We start from the raw sequence: 22,755 nt of genomic DNA, 5'->3' as shown, positions 1-22,755 counted from the left end.
TAGTTTTTTTTTTAAATGTCATTTGAAATTTATTACATTTTAAATATTTTTTAGCAGAGATCCTAGGGAATAAAATGGCGATCGTTGCAATTTTTGTATGCAACAAGGTATATATATATATATAATGGGAGGTTCTAAGGAATTCTCTAGCAAAAAATCGTTTTTTTTTTTTTTTAATTGCATTTGAAATTTATTACATTTTAAATATTTTTAGCAGAGACCCTAGGGAATAAAATTGCAATTGCTGCAATTTTTGTACGTCACACGGTATTTGCGCAGCAGTTTTTCAAACGCATTTAAAAATAAAAAATAAATAAACTATATATATATATAATGGGAGGTTCTAAATAATTTTCTAGCAAAAAATATATTTATATTTTAAATTGCATTTGAAATTTATTACATTTTAAATATTTTATTAGCAGAGATCCTAGGGAATAAAATGGCGATCGCTGCAATTTTTGTATGTCACAAGGTATCTGCGCAGCCGTTTTTCAAACGCAATTTAAAAATAAATAAATTATATATAATAATGTTTGGGGATTCTTAAGCAATTTTCCAGCAAAAAAAGTTATATATATATATATAAATCGTTTTTTTTTTTTTTAATTGCATCTGAAATGTATTACATTTTAAATATTTTTAGCAGAGACCCTAGGGAATAAAATTGCGATTGCTGCAATTTTTGTACGTCACACGGTAATTGCGCAGCAGTTTTTCAAACGCAGTTAAAAATAAAAAATAAATAAACTAGATATATAATGGGAGGTTCTAAATAATTTTCTAGCAAAAAATAGTTTTTTTTTTTTAAATTGCATTTGAAATGTATTACATTTTAAATATTTTTTTTAGCAGAGACCCTAGGGAATAAAATGGCGATCGTTGCAATTTTTGTATGCAACAAGGTATATATATATAATGGGAGGTTCTAAGGAATTCTCTAGCAAAAAATAGTTTTTTTTTTTTTTTTAATTGCATCTGAAATTTATTACATTTTAAATATTTTTAGCAGAGATCCTAGGGAATAAAATGGCGATCGTTACAATTCTTGTACGTCACACGGTATTTGCGCAGCAGTCTTTCAAACGCATTTAAAAATAAAAAATAAATAAACTATATATATAATGGGAGGTTCTAAGTAATTCTCTAGCAAAAAATTGTTTTTTTTTTTTTTAAATTGCATTTGAAATTTATTACATTTTAAATATTTTTTTTAGCAGAGACCCTAGGGAATAAAATTGCGATTGCTGCAATTTTTGTACGTCACACGGTAATTGCGCAGCAGTTTTTCAAGCGCAATAAAAAATAAATGAACTATATATATATATAATGGGAGGTTCTAAGTAATTCTCTAGCAAAAAATTGTTTTTTTTTTTTTAAATTGCATTTGAAATTTATTACACTTTAAATATTTTTTAGCAGAGATCCCAGGGAATAAAATGGCGATCGTTGCAATTTTTGTATGTCACACGGTATTTGCGCAGCCGTTTTTTAAAGGCAATTTAAAAATAAAATTATATATAATAATGTTTGGGGGTTCCTAAGTAATTTTCCAGCAAAAAAAGTTATATATATTTAGCAGAGACCCCAGAGAATAAAATGGCAGTCGTTGCCATTCTTGTACGTCACACGGTATTTGCGCAGCCATTTTTAAAACGCAATTAAAAAAAATAAATAAACTATATATATATATATATATATATATATATATATATATATATATATATATATATATATATGGGAGGTTCTAAGTAATTCTCTAGCAAAAAATTGTTTTTTTTTTTTTTCAAATTAAATTTAAAATTTATTACATTTTAAATATTTTTTTAGCAGAGATCCTAGGGAATAAAATGGTGATCGCTGCAATTCTTGTATGTCACAAGGTATTTGCGCAGTGTTTTTTTTAACATGCAATTAAAAAAATATATATATTTATATATTAATAATTAATTATATTATATTATATATATATTATATTATATATTATATATATTAATATTTTATATATTATTATATATATATATATATAATTATATTATTATTATTATTAATATAATAAATAATTATATATATTTGGGGGTTTTAAGTATTTTTGTAGCAAAAATTATTTTTTTCTTTTTTTATTTAACCATTTCTGAACCAGAAGATTTTACCTCCTTAATGTCCAGGCTATTTTTTGCGATACGCCACTGCGTTACTTTAACTGACAATTGCGCAGGCATGCGATGCTGCGATTTGACTTCCTGTCTTATAGCCAAAACAGGAAGTGAGTGTCACCAGGACTAGTCGCCCTACTGGGGAGATTTCACTTCCTGTCCCCATTGGGGGTATTTCCCTTCACTTCCTGTCCCATAGCCAAAACAGAAAGTGAGTGCCATCATGACTAGTGTCCCAATTGGGGATCTTTCTTTTCACTTCCTGTCCCATCACCAAAACAGGAAGTGAGTGTCACCAGAACTAGTGTACCCATTGGGGAGATTTAACTTTCTGTCCCCGTTGGGGAGATTTATCTTCACTTCCTGTCACATAGCCAAAACAGGAAGTGAGTGTCACCTAAACTAGTGTCCCCATTGGGGAGATTTCACTTTCTGTCCTCTTTGGTGAGATTTATCTTCACTTCCTGTTACATACCCAAAACAGGAAGTGAGTGTCACCAGAACTAGTGTCCCCTTTGGGGAGATTTCCCTTCCTGTCCCCACTGGGGAGCTTTCCCTTCACTTCCTGTTACATAGCCAAAACAGGAAGTGAGTGTCACCAGAACTAGTGTCCCCAATGGAGAGATTTTTTCTTCACTTCCTGTTACATAGCCAAAACAGGAAGTGAGTGCCACCAGAACCAGTGTCCCCATTGGAAGATTCCCCCTCTATTCCTGTTCTGGTGACAACCCAAAATGTGGGATTTCCTTTCTCTTTGGTTGATAAGAGGACAGATAGGGGGGTGAATCTCCCTCACGGGGACACATACAGCAATAAAAACACAACAGGGGTTCTAACCCCTCCCCCCTCCATCCAAAATATACAGATGGGGAGAAATGCCGTCACTGGCTGCATGCTTGTGCCAGGATAATGCAGAATCATCCTAGAGGTGGGGGTGACGGCTGTATATTCCTCCCATCAATCACTGTGGGGGGTCTTTGAGGAGGGCGGGGGAGGTGCAGCCCCTTTGTCTTTATTGTTGGTCCTCCTGATGATCACAGGGTGGGGGGAGGGGAGTGATTGTCCTCCTTGGTAATATTGGCACTCCTGGTGAGCCGTCACCATGAACAGGGGTAACCCCCCCCCCCCCCCGGGTCACCCCCCCCCCCCCAAATAGATATCTGCACTTCCTTCTCAAACAACATTCCGACAAATGTATTCATTGTTCTGATATTCCGATGTATCCGAATTTCCCAATTGTAACAAATCCAAAATAACCAAACTAAATTCACATTGGATTCGAAAAAATGAATCTGAAATCGAAAACAAGAATAGAATAAAATAGAAAAAAAAAAAAAAAGAATGGAACAGAAAAATAAAGGAATAGAATAGGGAAAAGAAAAGAATAGAAAACCGTAAAATAATAGAATAGAAAAAAATAGAATATAATACAAAAAACAGAATAGAAAAGAGTAAAACGGAACAAAATAGAATAGAAAATACAAGAAAAGAATACAATATAATAGAAAATAAAGGAATCGAATGTATAAGAATAAAACAAGCAAAGAACAGAAAATAACAGAATAGAAAATAAAAGAATAGAAAATAAAAGAATAGAATAGAGAAGAAAAGAATAGAAAATGATAGAATAGAAAATAAAAGAATAGAAAATAAAAGAATAGAATAGAGAAGAAAAGAATAGAAAATAATAGAATAGAAAATAAAAGAATAGAATAGAGAAGAAAAGAATAGAAAATAATAGAATAGAAAATAAAAGAATAGAATAGAGAAGAAAAGAATAGAAAATAATAGAATAGAAAATAAAAGAATAGAGTAAAACAGAACAAAATAGACAAGAAATAAAAAAATGGAATAAAATAGAATAGAAAAAAAAAAAAAGAATAGAACAGAAAATAATAGAATAGAATGGAACAGAAAAATAAAGGAATAGAATAGAAAACCGTGAATTGGAGTAAAATAATAGAATAGAAAATACAAGAAAAGAATACAATATAATAGAAAATAAAAGGAATTGAATGTATAAGAATAAAACAAGCAAAGAACAGAAAAAAATAGAATAGAAAATAACAGAATAGAAAATAAAAGAATAGAATAGAGAAGAAAAGAATAGAAAATAATAGAATAGAAAATAAAAGAATAGAGTAAAACAGAACAAAATAGACAAGAAATTAAAAAATGGAATAAAATAGAATAGAAAAAAAAAAAGAATAGAACAGAAAATAATAGAATAGAATGGAACAGAAAAATAAAGGAATAGAATAGAAAACCGTGAATTGGAGTAAAATAATAGAATAGAAAATACAAGAAAAGAATACAATATAATAGAAAATAAAAGGAATCGAGTGTATAAGAATAAAACAAGCAAAGAACAGAAAATAACAGAATAGAAAATAAAAGAATAGAAAATAAAAGAATAGAATAGAGAAGAAAAGAACAGAAAATAACAGAATAGAAAATAAAAGAATAGAATAGAGAAGAAAAGAATAGAAAATAATAGAATAGAAAATAAAAGAATAGAGTAAAACAGAACAAAATAGACAAGAAATTAAAAAATGGAATAAAATAGAATAGAAAAAAAAAAAAGAATAGAACAGAAAATAATAGAATAGAATGGAACAGAAAAATAAAGGAATAGAATAGAAAACCGTGAATTGGAGTAAAATAATAGAATAGAAAATACAAGAAAAGAATACAATATAATAGAAAATAAAAGGAATCGAATGTATAAGAATAAAACAAGCAAAGAACAGAAAATAATAGAATAGAATAGAAAAGAATAGAGTAAAACAGAACAAAATAGACAAGAAATTAAAAAATGGAATAAAATATGATAGATAGAAAATGGAGGTCTACTCTGGGTAAAGTGAGGGGTCTGAGGGCCCCTTTTATAAGATTACATCCCATGAGAGGGGCCCCCACACCACAATGGGTATCTTTATTTCCTGTGGCCCCTATGGCGTTACCAGGGGCCCCTCATGGTTCCCGATGCAGAGAGCTTCCCGGAGCCCCTCACTATAGTCAGCGCAGTGTGGCGGTCCTTAGGGGCCCCTAATAGAGTCCATATGATGGCTCAGACACAGGAGTGTCTCCAGGGGGCCCCTAAATGTCTTCACAAGGGGCCCCTGAGTGATCTTATTCCAGAGCTGTTACTTGGGCCCTCAAATGCTTCAGCCAGGGGCCACACACAGGGTGAGGTGGTCAGGGGAACTCCTAGGGCCCCTCAGGTGCTTGGATAAGGGTCCCAGTGATGTCCTTAGGGCCCCTGCCATACTTTTTGCTGATTGGCTATAGGGAACCCCAAATTGGAGTCGGGGGAGGAGAGCCGTTGAGGGGTCCTCTCTGGGTACAGTGAGGGTTCTGGGGGCCCCTTTATATGGTCTCATCTCACACCACAATGGAGGTTTCTGGGGTCATACCCATCTTCCTCTAATCCTGGGGGGGGGGGGGGTCATCCTAGTCCCCCTCCCCCGCACAGTATAATGGAATGACCCCCAGTAATCTCAGACAATGTGGGCGGAGTCTGATGAGCGCGGGTCAGCAATTATTCCTATTCATTGGCTCTGGAATTCACCAAGTGCCCCGCCCACACAGGAAACAAAAACTCATCAAATCATTGGAATCATTTATTAGGGGGGAGGGGCCAAGCTGCCAACGCACTACAAGTCCCAGCAGGCACCAGTCCAGAAACGTCACTTTGGGGTGGACTGGCCCTTTAATTAATGGATCAGTACCAGTAATGTATTTATGATCGACGCCCCCCCCAAGCTCCGCCCCATCTGTACACGGGATACAGGAACTCCTCCTCCTACTTGGCTCCTCCCAGCAGCCCGACAGATAATTATTGTAAATTATGTCCGATTTGTCGCAGCGATCGGAGGGCGTTTCCCTGATGATGCTCCGCCTACAAGGCAATGCCACTCCCATGGGCGGGTCACACCTCCGCGGTCAGCTTGCTCCGGATGAAGGCAGTCAGTTGGTGGAGCTGCTCCTCCAGGGCGCTCTGATCGCCGTCATTGGAGATGATCCAATCAAACGTCACGCCGGTGTCCAGACCGCACTCTGACTCCGCCTCATCCACCTCTGCCAAATAGAAAAACAAAACGGCGATTATCTACAGAGAATCAGAGGTGAGTGAATATAGAAGAGGGGGGGCCTGATGTAAGGGGGGACTCTGATGTGGGAGGGGGGGGGACTCTGATGTAGGAGGGGGGGTCTGATGTGGGGGGGTGGGAGTCTGATGTAGGGGGGGGGACTCTGATGGTGGGGGGGATCTGATGGTGGGGGGACTCTGATGTAGGGGGGGAGTCTGATGTATGGGGGGGACTCTGATGTATGGGGGGGACTCTGATGTATGGGGGGGACTCTGATGTGGGGGGGGGAGTCCGATGTAGGGGGGAACTCTGATGGTGGGGGGGATCTGATGGTGGGGGGACTCTGATGTAGGGGGGGGGAGTCTGATGTGGGGGGGGACTCTGATGTAGGGGGGGAGTCTGATGTAGGGGGGGACTCTGATGTAGGGGGGGCTCTGATGTAGGGGGGGGGACTCTGATGTAGGGGGGGACTCTGATGTAGGGGGGGGACTCTGATGTAGGGGGGGGACTCTGATGTAGGGATTGGGGTAGAATGGAGGGGTAAAGTTCCTCACCCGGGGTGTACTCCCACCCTCTGGCTCTCCGGGTTTCGGGTGACGCCTCCACGCGCACGGTCCGTGTTGCGGCGCGGTACGAGGAGAGGAACCATTCCACGTCGGACCGCCTCCGGGCGTCGCTGATGATCTGATTGGAGAGAAGGAAGTGTCAGCAGATTCAGTGGGAGGGCAGTGTGGCCCCTGGTGGGTGGAGCCTATGAAGGATTAATGGGATGGGATAGGTTGCCCTGTGGGCGGAGAATTCGTACCCACACTGGCTGGGTCACGCCCTCCACGATGAGGCGGCAGAAGAAGCCGGGGTCGGAGTTCCTCTTCTCCTCCCCCCAGCGGATCATGGCGGCTCGGTACGTCTCTTTGTATTCACTGGCGTCCAACAGGCGATGGAAGTCCAAACCGCGTTCCTGGAGGGGGGGGGAGGAGAGCGAGATATAGAGGGGGCAGAGTACAGGGCGGGTCCTGATATAGGGGGACATATAGAGGGGGAGGAGCACAGGGCAGGGCCCTTACATAGGGGGACATATAGAGGGGGAGGAGTACAGGGCGGGCCCTTATATAGGGGGACATATAGAGGGGGAGGAGTAGAGGGTGGGGCCCTTATATAGGGGGACATATAGAGGGGGCGGAGTACAGGGCGGGCCCTTATATAGGGGGACATATAGAGGGGGAGGAGTACAGGGCGGGTCCTTATATAGGGGGACATATAGAGGGGGCAGAGTACAGGGTGGGCCCTTATATAGGGGGACATATAGAGGGGGTGGAGTACAGGGCGGGCCCTTATATAGGGGGACATATAGAGGGGGTGGAGTACAGGGCGGGTCCTTATATAGGGGGACATATAGAGGGGGAGGAGTACAGGGCGGGCCCTTATATAGGGGGACATATTAAGGGGGCAGAGTACAAGGCGGGGCCCTTATAGAAAGGGACATATAGAGGGGGCAGAGCACAGGGCGGGCCCTTATATAGGGGGACATATAGAGGGGGCGGAGTACAAGGCGGGGCCCTTATAGAGAGGGACATATAGAGGGGGCGGAGTACAGGGCGGGCCCTTATATAGGGGGACATATAGAGGGGGAGGAGTAGAGGGTGGGGCCCTTATATAGGGGGACATATAGAGGGGGCGGAGTACAGGGCGGGCCCTTATATAGGGGGACATATAGAGGGGGAGGAGCACAGGGTGGGCCCTTATATAGGGGGACATATAGAGGGGGCAGAGCACAGGGCGGGCCCTTATATAGGGGGACATTTAGAGGGGGCGGAGTACAGGGCGGGGCCCTTATATAGGGGGACATATAGAGGGGGAGGAGTACAGGGCGGGTCCTTATATAGGGGGACATATAGAGGGGGTGGAGTAAAGGGTGGGCCCTTATATAGGGGGACATATAGAGGGGGTGGAGTACAGGGCGGGCACTTATATAGGGGGACATATAGAGGGGGTGGAGTACAGGGCGGGTCCTTATATAGGGGGACATATAGAGGGGGAGGAGTACAGGGCGGACCCTTATATAGGGGGACATATTAAGGGGGCAGAGTACAAGGCGGGGCCCTTATAGAGAGGGACATATAGAGGGGGAGGAGTACAGGGCGTGTCCTTATATAGGGGGACATATAGAGGGGGCGGAGTACAGGGCGGGGACCTTATATAGGGGGACATATAGAGGGGTGGAGTACAGGGCGGGGCCCTTATATAGGGGGACATATAGAGGGGGTGGAGTACAGGGCGGGGCCCTTATATAGGGGGACATATAGAGGGGGTGGAGTACAGGGCGGGTCCTTATATAGGGGGACATATAGAGGGGGCGGAGTACAGGGCGGGGCCCTTATATAGGGGGACATATAGAGGGGGCGGAGTACAGGGCGGGCCCTTATATAGGGGGACATATAGAGGGGGCGGAGTACAGGGCGGGGCCCTTATATAGGGGGACATATAGAGGGGCGGAGTACAGGGCGGGGCCCTTATATAGGGGGACATATAGAGGGGGCGGAGTACAGGGCGGGGCCCTTATATAGGGGGACATATAGAGGGGCGGAGTACAGGGCGGGGCCCTTATATAGGGGGACATCCCGGCACTTACCTCAGCAAACTGCTTCTTCAGGGGCCCCGAGAGACGCAGGATGGCGCACGTGTCACCGCCGAGGCTGGAAGATAGAACAGGGGAGGGGTCAGACACATGATATGGGAGGAGATAGAGACATGGGGGAGGGGGTCAAAGACATAATGAGGGAGGGGCCAGAGACATAATAGGGGAGGGGTCAGAGACATAATGGGGAAAGAACCAGACATAATGGGGAGGAGTCAAAGATATAATAGAGGAGGGGTCAGATATAATGGGGGAGGGGTCAGATATAATGGGGGAGGGGTCAGAGATATAATAGGGAGGGGTCAGAGACATAATAGAGGAGGGGTCAGATATAATGGGGGAAGGGTCAGATATAATGGGGGAGGGTTCAGAGATATAATAGAGGAGGGGTCAGAGATATAATAGGGGAGGAGTCAGAGATATAAATGGGGAGGGGTCAGAGATATAATGGGGGAGGGTTCAGAGATATAATAGAGGAGGGGTCAGAGATATAATAGGGGAGGAGTCAGAGATATAATAGAGGAGGGGTCAGAGATATAATAGGGGAGGAGTCAGAGATATAAATGGGGAGGGGTCAGAGATATAATGGGGGAGGGTTCAGAGATATAATAGAGGAGGGGTCAGAGATATAATAGAGGAGGGGTCAGAGATATAATAGAGGAGGGGTTGGAGATATAACAGAGGAGGAGTCAGAGATATAAATGGGGAGGGGTCAGAGATATAATGGGGGAGGGGTCAGAGATATAATGGGGGAGGGGTCAGAGATATAATGGGGAGGGGTCAGAGATATAATAGGGGAGGGGTCAGAGATATAATAGGGGAGGGGTCGGAGATATAATAGAGGAGGGGTTGGAGATATAACAGAGGAGGAGTCAGAGATATAAATGGGGAGGGGTCAGAGATATAATGGGGGAGGGGTCAGAGATATAATGGGGGAGGGGTCAGAGATATAATGGGGGAGGGGTCAGAGATATAATGGGGAGGGGTCAGAGATATAATAGGGGAGGGGTCAGAGATATAATAGGGGAGGGGTCAGAGATATAATAGAGGAGGGGTTGGAGATATAACAGAGGAGGAGTCAGAGATATAAATGGGGAGGGGTCAGAGATATAATGGGGGAGGGGTCAGAGATATAATAGGGAAGGGGTCAGAGATATAATAGAGGAGGGGTCAGAGATATAATAGGGGAGGGGTCAGAGATATAATGGGGGAGGGGTCAGAGATATAATAGAGGAGGGGTCAGAGATATAATAGGGGAGGGGTCAGAGATATAATAGGGGAGGGGTCAGAGATATAATAGGGGAGGGGTCAGAGATATAATGGGGGAGGGGTCATAGAAATTGGTTAGACATGGGGGAGGGGTAAGAGGCGTGTCCTAATATCTGTCATCCCAAAAGCTTTAGTCCCCCCTCCCCCCTCAGTCTCCGGGGGGCGGAACCTCTCTTGTAGTCGGTCGGTGATGAAATCTTTCCCGGATTTTCTCTTCCCGCTGAACACCAAAATCAACCGAGGAGCCGCCATCTCCTCCACACCGGAGCCCCGCCCACCACCTCTCCGCTCCACCCTTCAAGGCAATCATGCCATCAGGCCCCGCCCACATCGCAGGACGCCATTCGTCCGGCAACGCCCCTGACATCACACAGCTTTCATGCTCCGCCCACCTATAAATCTCATGTCCGTCTGCCCCGCCCTCTCACTCCACGTGCACCCCTCCCCTCCGATCCCTGAGCCAATCAACCCCCGAGGGGGCAATTCACACCCCTCCCCCATCTGACCCCCCCCTATAAGGGGGATACGATGTATTTGCATTTCGTTGATGTTGAGGGTGTTCTACCCCTCCCCCCCCGGGGTCAGAGGTCAGGGAGGATTTAGGGTCACTGATAACTGTGACCCCACTGCAATCATTCACCCCAAAGATGGGGGAGGGGACATTCTACCCCCCCCATGTATCATCCTCAATGTAGTGTCACCTCCACCCCCTCCTCATTCATCACCTCCCCCTCCTCACTCATCACCTCCTCATTCACCTCCCCCTCCTCATTCATCGCCTCCCCCTCCTCATTCATCACCTCCTCATTCATCGCCTCCCCCTCCTCATTCATCACCTCCTCATTCATCGCCTCCCCCTCCTCATTCATCGCCTCCCCCTCCTCATTCATTACCTCCTCATTCATCGCCTCCCCCTCCTCATTCATCACCTCCTCATTCATCACCTCCCCCTCCTCATTCATCACCTCCCCCTCCTCATTCATCGCCTCCCCCTCCTCATTCATCACCTCCTCATTCATCGCCTCCCCCTCCTCACTCATCACCTCCTCATTCACCTCCCCCTCCTCATTCATCGCCTCCCCCTCCTCATTCATCACCTCCTCATTCATCACCTCCTCATTCATCGCCTCCCCCTCCTCATTCATCACCTCCTCATTCATCACCTCCCCCTCCTCATTCATCACCTCCCCCTCCTCATTCATCGCCTCCCCCTCCTCATTCATCACCTCCTCATTCATCGCCTCCCCCTCCTCATTCATCACCTCCTCATTCATCACCTCCCCCTCCTCATTCATCGCCTCCCCCTCCTCATTCATCACCTCCTCATTCATCGCCTCCCCCTCCTCACTCATCACCTCCTCATTCACCTCCCCCTCCTCATTCATCGCCTCCCCCTCCTCATTCATCACCTCCTCATTCATCACCTCCTCATTCATCGCCTCCCCCTCCTCATTCATCACCTCCTCATTCATCACCTCCCCCTCCTCATTCATCACCTCCCCCTCCTCATTCATCGCCTCCCCCTCCTCATTCATCACCTCCTCATTCATCGCCTCCCCCTCCTCATTCATCACCTCCTCATTCATCGCCTCCCCCTCCTCATTCATCACCTCCTCATTCATCACCTCCCCCTCCTCATTCATCGCCTCCCCCTCCTCATTCATCACCTCCTCATTCATCGCCTCCCCCTCCTCACTCATCACCTCCTCATTCACCTCCCCCTCCTCATTCATCGCCTCCCCCTCCTCATTCATCACCTCCTCATTCATCACCTCCTCATTCATCACCTCCTCATTCATCGCCTCCCCCTCCTCATTCATCACCTCCTCATTCATCACCTCCCCCTCCTCATTCATCACCTCCCCCTCCTCATTCATCGCCTCCCCCTCCTCATTCATCACCTCCTCATTCATCACCTCCCCCTCCTCATTCATCGCCTCCCCCTCCTCACTCATCACCTCCTCATTCACCTCCCCCTCCTCATTCATCGCCTCCCCCTCCTCATTCATCACCTCCTCATTCATCGCCTCCCCCTCCTCATTCATCACCTCCCCCTCCTCATTCATCACCTCCTCATTCATCGCCTCCCCCTCCTCATTCATCACCTCCTCATTCATCACCTCCCCCTCCTCATTTATCGCCTCCCCCTCCTCATTCATCACCTCCTCATTCATCGCCTCCCCCTCCTCATTCATCACCTCCTCATTCATCACCTCCCCCTCCTCATTCATCACCTCCCCCTCCTCATTCATCGCCTCCCCCTCCTCATTCATCACCTCCTCATTCATCGCCTCCCCCTCCTCACTCATCACCTCCTCATTCACCTCCCCCTCCTCATTCATCGCCTCCCCCTCCTCATTCATCACCTCCTCATTCATCACCTCCTCATTCATCGCCTCCCCCTCCTAACTCATCACCTCCCCCTCCTCATTCATCGCCTCCCCCTCCTCATTCATCACCTCCTCATTCATCGCCTCCCCCTCCTCATTCATCACCTCCTCATTCATCACCTCCCCCTCCTCATTCATCGCCTCCCCCTCCTCATTCATCACCTCCTCATTCATCGCCTCCCCCTCCTCATTCATCACCTCCTCATTCATCACCTCCCCCTCCTCATTCATCACCTCCCCCTCCTCATTCATCGCCTCCCCCTCCTCATTCATCACCTCCTCATTCATCACCTCCCCCTCCTCATTCATCGCCTCCCCCTCCTCACTCATCACCTCCTCATTCACCTCCCCCTCCTCATTCATCGCCTCCCCCTCCTCATTCATCACCTCCTCATTCATCGCCTCCCCCTCCTCATTCATCACCTCCCCCTCCTCATTCATCACCTCCTCATTCATCGCCTCCCCCTCCTCATTCATCACCTCCTCATTCATCGCCTCCCCCTCCTCATTCATCACCTCCTCATTCATCGCCTCCCCCTCCTCATTCATCGCCTCCCCCTCCTCATTCATTACCTCCTCATTCATCGCCTCCCCCTCCTCATTCATCACCTCCTCATTCATCACCTCCCCCTCCTCATTCATCACCTCCCCCTCCTCATTCATCGCCTCCCCCTCCTCATTCATCACCTCCTCATTCATCGCCTCCCCCTCCTCACTCATCACCTCCTCATTCACCTCCCCCTCCTCATTCATCGCCTCCCCCTCCTCATTCATCACCTCCTCATTCATCACCTCCTCATTCATCGCCTCCCCCTCCTCATTCATCACCTCCTCATTCATCACCTCCCCCTCCTCATTCATCACCTCCCCCTCCTCATTCATCGCCTCCCCCTCCTCATTCATCACCTCCTCATTCATCGCCTCCCCCTCCTCATTCATCACCTCCTCATTCATCGCCTCCCCCTCCTCATTCATCACCTCCTCATTCATCACCTCCCCCTCCTCATTCATCGCCTCCCCCTCCTCATTCATCACCTCCTCATTCATCGCCTCCCCCTCCTCACTCATCACCTCCTCATTCACCTCCCCCTCCTCATTCATCGCCTCCCCCTCCTCATTCATCACCTCCTCATTCATCACCTCCTCATTCATCACCTCCTCATTCATCGCCTCCCCCTCCTCATTCATCACCTCCTCATTCATCACCTCCCCCTCCTCATTCATCACCTCCCCCTCCTCATTCATCGCCTCCCCCTCCTCATTCATCACCTCCTCATTCATCACCTCCCCCTCCTCATTCATCGCCTCCCCCTCCTCACTCATCACCTCCTCATTCACCTCCCCCTCCTCATTCATCGCCTCCCCCTCCTCATTCATCACCTCCTCATTCATCGCCTCCCCCTCCTCATTCATCACCTCCCCCTCCTCATTCATCACCTCCTCATTCATCGCCTCCCCCTCCTCATTCATCACCTCCTCATTCATCACCTCCCCCTCCTCATTTATCGCCTCCCCCTCCTCATTCATCACCTCCTCATTCATCGCCTCCCCCTCCTCATTCATCACCTCCTCATTCATCACCTCCCCCTCCTCATTCATCACCTCCCCCTCCTCATTCATCGCCTCCCCCTCCTCATTCATCACCTCCTCATTCATCGCCTCCCCCTCCTCACTCATCACCTCCTCATTCACCTCCCCCTCCTCATTCATCGCCTCCCCCTCCTCATTCATCACCTCCTCATTCATCACCTCCTCATTCATCGCCTCCCCCTCCTCACTCATCACCTCCCCCTCCTCATTCATCGCCTCCCCCTCCTCATTCATCACCTCATTCATCGCCTCCCCCTCCTCATTCATCACCTCCTCATTCATCACCTCCCCCTCCTCATTCATCGCCTCCCCCTCCTCATTCATCACCTCCTCATTCATCGCCTCCCCCTCCTCATTCATCACCTCCTCATTCATCACCTCCCCCTCCTCATTCATCACCTCCCCCTCCTCATTCATCGCCTCCCCCTCCTCATTCATCACCTCCTCATTCATCACCTCCCCCTCCTCATTCATCGCCTCCCCCTCCTCACTCATCACCTCCTCATTCACCTCCCCCTCCTCATTCATCGCCTCCCCCTCCTCATTCATCACCTCCTCATTCATCGCCTCCCCCTCCTCATTCATCACCTCCCCCTCCTCATTCATCACCTCCTCATTCATCGCCTCCCCCTCCTCATTCATCGCCTCCCCCTCCTCATTCATCACCTCCTCATTCATCGCCTCCCCCTCCTCATTCATCGCCTCCCCCTCCTCATTCATCACTTCCCCCTCCTCATTCATCGCCTCCCCCTCCTCATTCATCACCTCCTCATTCATCGCCTCCCCCTCCTCATTCATCACCTCCCCCTCCTCATTCATCACCTCCCCCTCCTCATTCATCGCCTCCCCCTCCTCATTCATCACCTCCTCATTCATCGCCTCCCCCTCCTCACTCATCACCTCCTCATTCACCTCCCCCTCCTCATTCATCGCCTCCCCCTCCTCATTCATCACCTCCTCATTCATCACCTCCTCATTCATCGCCTCCCCCTCCTCACTCATCACCTCCCCCTCCTCATTCATCGCCTCCCCCTCCTCATTCATCACCTCCTCATTCATCGCCTCCCCCTCCTCATTCATCACCTCCTCATTCATCGCCTCCCCCTCCTCATTCATCACCTCCTCATTCATCACCTCCCCCTCCTCATTCATCACCTCCCCCTCCTCATTCATCGCCTCCCCCTCCTCATTCATCACCTCCTCATTCATCACCTCCCCCTCCTCATTCATCGCCTCCCCCTCCTCACTCATCACCTCCTCATTCACCTCCCCCTCCTCATTCATCGCCTCCCCCTCCTCATTCATCACCTCCTCATTCATCGCCTCCCCCTCCTCATTCATCACCTCCCCCTCCTCATTCATCACCTCCTCATTCATCGCCTCCCCCTCCTCATTCATCGCCTCCCCCTCCTCATTCATCACCTCCTCATTCATCGCCTCCCCCTCCTCAGTCATCACCTCCTCATTCACCTCCCCCTCCTCATTCATCGCCTCCCCCTCTTCATTCATCACCTCCTCACTCATCACCTCCTCATTCACCTCCCCCTCCTCATTCATCGCCTCCCCCTCCTCATTCATCACCTCCTCATTCATCGCCTCCCCCTCCTCATTCATCACCTCCCCCTCCTCATTCATCGCCTCCCCCTCCTCATTCATCACCTCCTCATTCATCGCCTCCCCCTCCTCATTCATCACCTCCTCATTCATCACCTCCCCCTCCTCATTCATCACCTCCCCCTCCTCATTCATCGCCTCCCCCTACTCATTCATCACCTCCTCATTCATCGCCTCCCCCTCCTCACCTCCTCATTCACCTCCCCCTCCTCATTCATCGCCTCCCCCTCCTCATTCATCACCTCCTCATTCATCGCCTCCCCCTCCTCACTCATCACCTCCCCCTCCTCATTCATCGCCTCCCCCTCCTCATTCATCACCTCCTCATTCATCGCCTCCCCCTCCTCATTCATCACCTCCTCATTCATCACCTCCCCCTCCTCATTCATCGCCTCCCCCTCCTCATTCATCACCTCCTCATTCATCGCCTCCCCCTCCTCATTCATCACCTCCTCATTCATCACCTCCCCCTCCTCATTCATCACCTCCCCCTCCTCATTCATCGCCTCCCCCTCCTCATTCATCACCTCCTCATTCATCACCTCCCCCTCCTCATTCATCGCCTCCCCCTCCTCACTCATCACCTCCTCATTCACCTCCCCCTCCTCATTCATCGCCTCCCCCTCCTCATTCATCACCTCCTCATTCATCGCCTCCCCCTCCTCATTCATCACCTCCCCCTCCTCATTCATCGCCTCCCCCTCCTCATTCATCACCTCCTCATTCATCGCCTCCCCCTCCTCATTCATCACCTCCTCATTCATCACCTCCCCCTCCTCTTTCATCACCTCCCCCTCCTCATTCATCGCCTCCCCCTCCTCATTCATCACCTCCTCATTCATCGCCTCCCCCTCCTCACTCATCACCTCCTCATTCACCTCCCCCTCCTCATTCATCGCCTCCCCCTCCTCATTCATCACCTCCTCATTCATCACCTCCTCATTCATCGCCTCCCCCTCCTCACTCATCACCTCCCCCTCCTCATTCATCGCCTCCCCCTCCTCATTCATCACCTCCTCATTCATCACCTCCCCCTCCTCATTCATCGCGTCCCCCTCCTCATTCATCACCTCCTCATTCATCGCCTCCCCCTCCTCATTCATCACCTCCCCCTCCTCATTCATCACCTCCCCCTCCTCATTCATCGCCTCCCCCTCCTCACTCATCACCTCCTCATTCACCTCCCCCTCCTCATTCATCGCCTCCCCCTCCTCATTCATCACCTCCTCATTCATCACCTCCTCATTCATCGCCTCCCCCTCCTCACTCATCACCTCCCCCTCCTCATTCATCGCCTCCCCCTCCTCATTCATCACCTCCTCATTCATCACCTCCCCCTCCTCATTCATCGCGTCCCCCTCCTCATTCATCACCTCCTCATTCATCGCCTCCCCCTCCTCATTCATCACCTCCTCATTCATCACCTCCCCCTCCTCATTCATCACCTCCCCCTCCTCATTCATCGCCTCCCCCTCCTCATTCATCGCCTCCTCATTCATCGCCTCCCCCTCCTCACTCATCACCTCCTCATTCACCTCCCCCTCCTCATTCATCGCCTCCCCCTCCTCATTCATCACCTCCTCATTCATCGCCTCCCCTTCCTCACTCATCACCTCCCCCTCCTCATTCATCGCCTCCCCCTCCTCATTCATCACCTCCTCATTCATCGCCTCCCCCTCCTCATTCATCACCTCCTCATTCATCACCTCCCCCTCCTCATTCATCGCCTCCCCCTCCTCATTCATCACCTCCTCATTCATCGCCTCCCCCTCCTCATTCATCACCTCCCCCTCCTCATTCATCACCTCCCCCTCCTCATTCATCGCCTCCCCCTCCTCATTCATCACCTCCTCATTCATCACCTCCCCCTCCTCATTCATCGCCTCCCCCTCCTCACTCATCACCTCCTCATTCACCTCCCCCTCCTCATTCATCGCCTCCCCCTCCTCATTCATCACCTCCTCATTCATCGCCTCCCCCTCCTCATTCATCACCTCCTCATTCATCACCTCCCCCTCCTCATTCATCACCTCCTCATTCATCGCCTCCCCCTCCTCATTCATCACCTCTTCATTCATCACCTCCTCATTCATCGCCTCCCCCTCCTCACTCATCACCTCCCCCTCCTCATTCATCGCCTCCCCCTCCTCATTCATCACCTCCTCATTCATCGCCTCCCCCTCCTCATTCATCGCCTCCCCCTCCTCATTCATCACCTCCTCATTCATCGCCTCCCCCTCCTCATTCATCACCTCCTCATTCATCGCCTCCCCCTCCTCATTCATCACCTCCTCATTCATCGCCTCCCCCTCCTCATTCATCACCTCCCCCTCCTCATTCATCGCCTCCCCCTCCTCATTCATCACCTCCTCATTCATCACCTCCCCCTCCTCATTCATCGCCTCCCCCTCCTCACTCATCACCTCCTCATTCACCTCCCCCTCCTCATTCATCGCCTCCCCCTCCTCATTCATCACCTCCTCATTCATCGCCTCCCCCTCCTCATTCATCACCTCCCCCTCCTCATTCATCACCTCCTCATTCATCGCCTCCCCCTCCTCATTCATCGCCTCCCCCTCCTCATTCATCACCTCCTCATTCATCGCCTCCCCCTCCTCACTCATCACCTCCTCATTCACCTCCCCCTCCTCATTCATCACCTCCCCCTCCTCATTCATCACCTCCTCATTCATTGCCTCCCCCTCCTCATTCATCGCCTCCCCCTCCTCATTCATCACCTCCCCCTCCTCATTCACCTTCCCCCTCCTCATTCACCTTCCCCCTCCTCATTCACCTTCCCCTGTCACCTCCCCCTCCTCATTCACCTTCCCCTGTCACCTCCCCCTCCTCATCCATCTCCTCATTCACCTTCCCCTGTCACCTCCCCCTCCTCATTCATCACCTCCTCATTCACCTTCCCCTGTCACATCCCCCTCCATCTCCTCCTCATTCACCTTCCCCTGTCACCGCCCCCTCCTCATTCATCACCTCCCCCTCCACCTGTCACCTCCCCCTCCTCATCCATCTCCTCCTCATTCACCTCCCCCTGTCACCTCCCCCTCCTCATTCCTCACTTCCCCCTCCTCACTCACCCTCCCCTGTCATCTCCCCCTCCTCATTCATCATCTCCTCCTCATTCACCTTCTCTCCTCATTCACCACCTCCCCCTCCATCACTTCCCCCTCCTCACTCACATTCCCCTGTCACCTCCCTCTCCTCATTTACCTTCCCCTGTCACATCTTCATTCATCACCTCTTCATCACTGCCCCCTCCTTATTCTTTACCTCCTCTTTATTATACAAGCACCTCCCCCCATCACCCCCCCCCTCATTCATCACTTCTCCCCCCCCCCTTTTCCTCATTCCACATCTCCTTACCCCTCCCCCTTGCACTGTGGGCCAAATATGTTTGAGTCACTTTAATGCCCCCCTCCTCCTCCTCCATTCAGCACCTCAGCATTGGGCCAATCACTGTGCACCAGCACTGTCACATGGGAGGGTCCCCCCCCCCCCCCCGATACCTGGAATTACCCCAATCACAAGGAGGAGGAGTACAGTGCCTTGCGAAAGTATTCGGCCCCCTTGAACTTTTCGACCTTTTGCCACATTTCAGGCTTCAAACATAAAGATATAAAACTGTAATTTTTTGTGAAGAATTGACAACAAGTGGGACACAATCATGAAGTGGAACGAAATTTATTGGATATTTCAAACTTTTTAACAAATAAAAAACTGAAAAATTATTCAGCCCCTTTACTTTCAGTGCAGCAAACTCTCTCCAGAAGTTCAGTGAGGATCTCTGAATGATCCAATGTTGACCTAAATGACTAATGATGATAAATAGAATCCACCTGTGTGTAATCAAGTCTCTGTATAAATGCACCTGCACTGTGATAGTCTCAGAGGTCCGTTTAAAGCGCAGAGAGCATCATGAAGAACAAGGATTGAATTAAAAAATAAGAATCCAGTAAAGTTAGCCCAATTTTTTTTCCATAATATGAAAGATAATGTTACGCCGAGTAAACAGATACCCAACATGCCACGCTTCAAAATTGCGCACACTCGCGGAATGGCGACGAACTTTGGTACTTAAAAATCCCCATAGGCGACACTTTAACCACTTTACCACCGGAGGATTTTGCTGTCTTACGTCTGGGCCACTTTTTGCGATTCGGCGCTGTGCGACTTTAACTGACAATTGCGCGGTCGTGCGACGCCGTACCCAAACGAAATTTACGTCCTTTTTTTTCCCACAAACAGAGCTTTCTTTTGGTGGTATTTGATCACCTGTGCGATTTTTACTTTTTGCGCTATAAACAAAAAAAGAGCGTTTAGTTTGAAAAAATAACAATATTTTTAACATTTTTTTATATGAAATTCCCCCCAAAAAATTTAAAAATCTAAATTTTTTTAAATTTTTGGCCAATTTGTTTTCTGCTACATATGTTTGGTAAAAAAAATCATAATAAGCGTATTTTGATTGGTTTGCGCAAAAGTTATTGCGTTTACTAACTAAGGGAAAGATTTCTGTCATTTTTGGTGTTTTTTTTTTAACGCGTAATGGCGGCGATCTGCGATTTTTTTTGCGGGACTGCGACATTGCGGCGGACAGATCGGACACTTGACTGACATTTTTGACACTTTTGGGGGTACCAGTGACATTACTGCAGTAATCAGTGCTATATATATGCACTGTTACTGTAAAAATGACACTGGCAGGGAAGGGGTTAATTTTATTGGAGAGGGAGGGGTTAATGTATGCCTGGTGCTTACTGACATGTGGGGGGGGAGGTGACTGAGTGACACAGGGACAGATCGGATGTTCAGCTATGCTGAACCCTGCAATCTGTCACTCCTTGTCACCGAGGAGATCCACCCGCTCTGTTTACACAGGCGGGCGGATCTCCAAACTAGATTCCCCGACGATCGGGGAAGAGCAGCAGCGATCGCCGCCGCTCCTCCCCTGGCCCGACTCCCGCTGTGACTGAAAACAGCGGGAGCGCGCCTCCGGCGGCGCACGCGCGCTGCCCACAAGAGGCGGAGTCCAGCGACGTCGTTGGGCGATAACGAGCCACATTGCTGCAGTAGCAGCAATGTGAGCGGAGGTAAAGAGGTTAAAAATTTCTACGGGTTGCCATCTTAGAGTTACAGAGGAGGGCTCAAATTATTGCTCTCACTCTAACGATCGCGGCGATACCTCACATGTGTGGTTTGAACACCGTTTACATATGTGCGCGGGGTTTCCGTGTACGTTCGCTTCTGCGCGCGAGCTAACGGGCACAGGACGCTTTAATTTTTTTTTTTTTTTTACTATTTATTTTATTTATTATTTTTTATTTTCACACCGTTTTTTAAAAAAAAACAAAAATTGATCATTTTTATTTCTAATACAAGGAATGTAAAAATGTAAAAAAAAACAAAAATTGATCATTTTTATTTCTAATACAAGGAATGTAAACATTCCTTGTAATAGAAATAGGCACGACAGGACCTCTTTTTTGTGAGATCTGGGGGTCAAAAAGTCCTCAGATCTCACAAGTACACTAATAAAGATAGAAAGGAAAAAAAAAAAAAAAAATGACAAAAAAAAAAAAAAGGGACCTTTAAGCCGGTTGCTCGGCAACGACGTTTGCCGTCGCTCCGGTCCTCCAAGACAATAGAGTCGAGTGAGGGCAAGCTTGCCCTCACTCTACATCCTGTCTGTGAGGATCCGGGACCCGATCGTTTTCCCCACTGCCGGCGGGTCCGGTAAGCGGGGAAAAGGACCGAGACGCGGCGGGAGGGGGGGGGGGGGGCACCCCTTCCGCCATCCCGGAGGGTGATCTCGCGGCAAATCCGCCGCTGGGACCACCCTTATCGGAAAGCCGATCGCCTGCAGTTTAAAAAAATACCAGGGTTATGGCAGCTATCTGCTGCCATAACACCGGTATTTAGCTTTAAACTCAGGACGTATATATACTATGGGCCGGTATTGAGGTGGTTTTTAAAGATATCCATAAAAAGTGTCATTTAAAGTTTCCCACAAGCCACCTGGGAGACACCAAACATGTGGAAGAAGGGGCTCTGCTCAGATGAAACCAAAATCAAACTTTTTGGCAACAATGCAAAATGTTATGTTTGGTGTAAAAGCAACACAGCTCATCACCCTGAACACACCATCCCCACTGTGAAACATGGTGGTGGCAGCATCATGGTTTGGGCCTGCTTTTCTTCAGCAGGGACAGGATGGTTAAAATTGATGGGAAGATGGATGGAGCCAAATACAGGACCATTCTGGAAGAAAATCTGATGGAGTCTGCAAAAGACCTGAGACTGGGACGGAGATTTGTCTTCCAACAAGACAATGATCCAAAACATAAAGCAAAATCTACAATGGAATGGTTCACAAATAAACATATCCAGGTGTTAGAATGGCCAAGTCAAAGTCCAGACCTGAATCCAATCGAGAATCTGTGGAAAGAACTGAAAACTGCTGTTCACAAACGCTCTCCATCCAACCTCACTGAGCTCCAGCTGTTTTGCAAGGAGGAATGGGCAAAAATTTCAGTCTCTCGATGTGCAAAACTGATAGAGACATACCCCAAGCGACTTACAGCTGTAATCGCAGCAAAAGGTGGCGCTACAAAGTATTAACTTAAGGGGGCTGAATAATTTTGCACGCTCAATTTTTCAGTTTTTCATTTGTTAAAAAAGTTTGAAATATCCAATAAATTTCATTCCACTTCATGATTGTGTCCCACTTGTTGTTGATTCTTCACAAAAAATTACAGTTTTATATCTTTATGTTTGAAGCCTGAAATGTGGCAAAAGGTCGCAAAGTTCAAGGGGGCCGAATACTTTCTCCAAGCACAGTATATGCAGCGTATGAAATCTGATTCCCCACCGCTGTGTATATATATATATACTGTATATAGACCCCGCCCCCCAGGGGGTGGAGCCGGTGATGTCTGTGTCCTCCTGCGGAAATCTCTCCCCGGTTGTCAGGTGTCCCCGATGGATGATTTCTCCTC

General features: G+C 48.3%; 1 protein-coding gene across 1 annotated transcript; it reads right to left on the bottom strand.

The window, feature by feature from the left end:
- Nucleotides 1–5,961: 5,961 nt before the first annotated feature.
- Nucleotides 5,962–10,472, bottom strand: PMVK (phosphomevalonate kinase). The gene is made up of 5 exons (XM_082242927.1): nucleotides 10,321–10,472; nucleotides 8,877–8,940; nucleotides 7,053–7,205; nucleotides 6,802–6,931; nucleotides 5,962–6,236 (listed from the first exon to the last, which is right to left on the bottom strand). The coding sequence occupies exons 1-5, from the start codon at nucleotides 10,401–10,403 to the stop codon at nucleotides 6,088–6,090; spliced, it is 579 nt and encodes a 192-aa protein (XP_082099053.1). The 5' UTR covers nucleotides 10,404–10,472; the 3' UTR covers nucleotides 5,962–6,087.
- Nucleotides 10,473–22,755: the final 12,283 nt, after the last annotated feature.

This window comes from Pelophylax lessonae, assembly GCF_965119305.1.
Source record: "Pelophylax lessonae genome assembly, chromosome: 13".
In the NCBI taxonomy this organism is placed as follows: Eukaryota; Metazoa; Chordata; class Amphibia; order Anura; family Ranidae; genus Pelophylax; species Pelophylax lessonae.
This window is presented reverse-complemented; position numbering and strand designations above follow the sequence as displayed.

What these genes read in the sequence shown, in the direction of transcription:
- PMVK (XM_082242927.1), bottom strand. Translation starts at nt 10,403, where the DNA reads ATGGCGGCTCCTCGGTTGATTTTGGTGTTCAGCGGGAAGAGAAAATCC. An exon ending in ACCGACCGACTACAAGAGAG is followed by an intron (nt 8,941 to 10,320) that starts GTTCCGCCCCCC and finishes TCTATCTTCCAG; the next exon opens with CCTCGGCGGTGACACGTGCG. An exon ending in TGAAGAAGCAGTTTGCTGAG is followed by an intron (nt 7,206 to 8,876) that starts GTAAGTGCCGGG and finishes CCCCCCCTCCAG; the next exon opens with GAACGCGGTTTGGACTTCCA.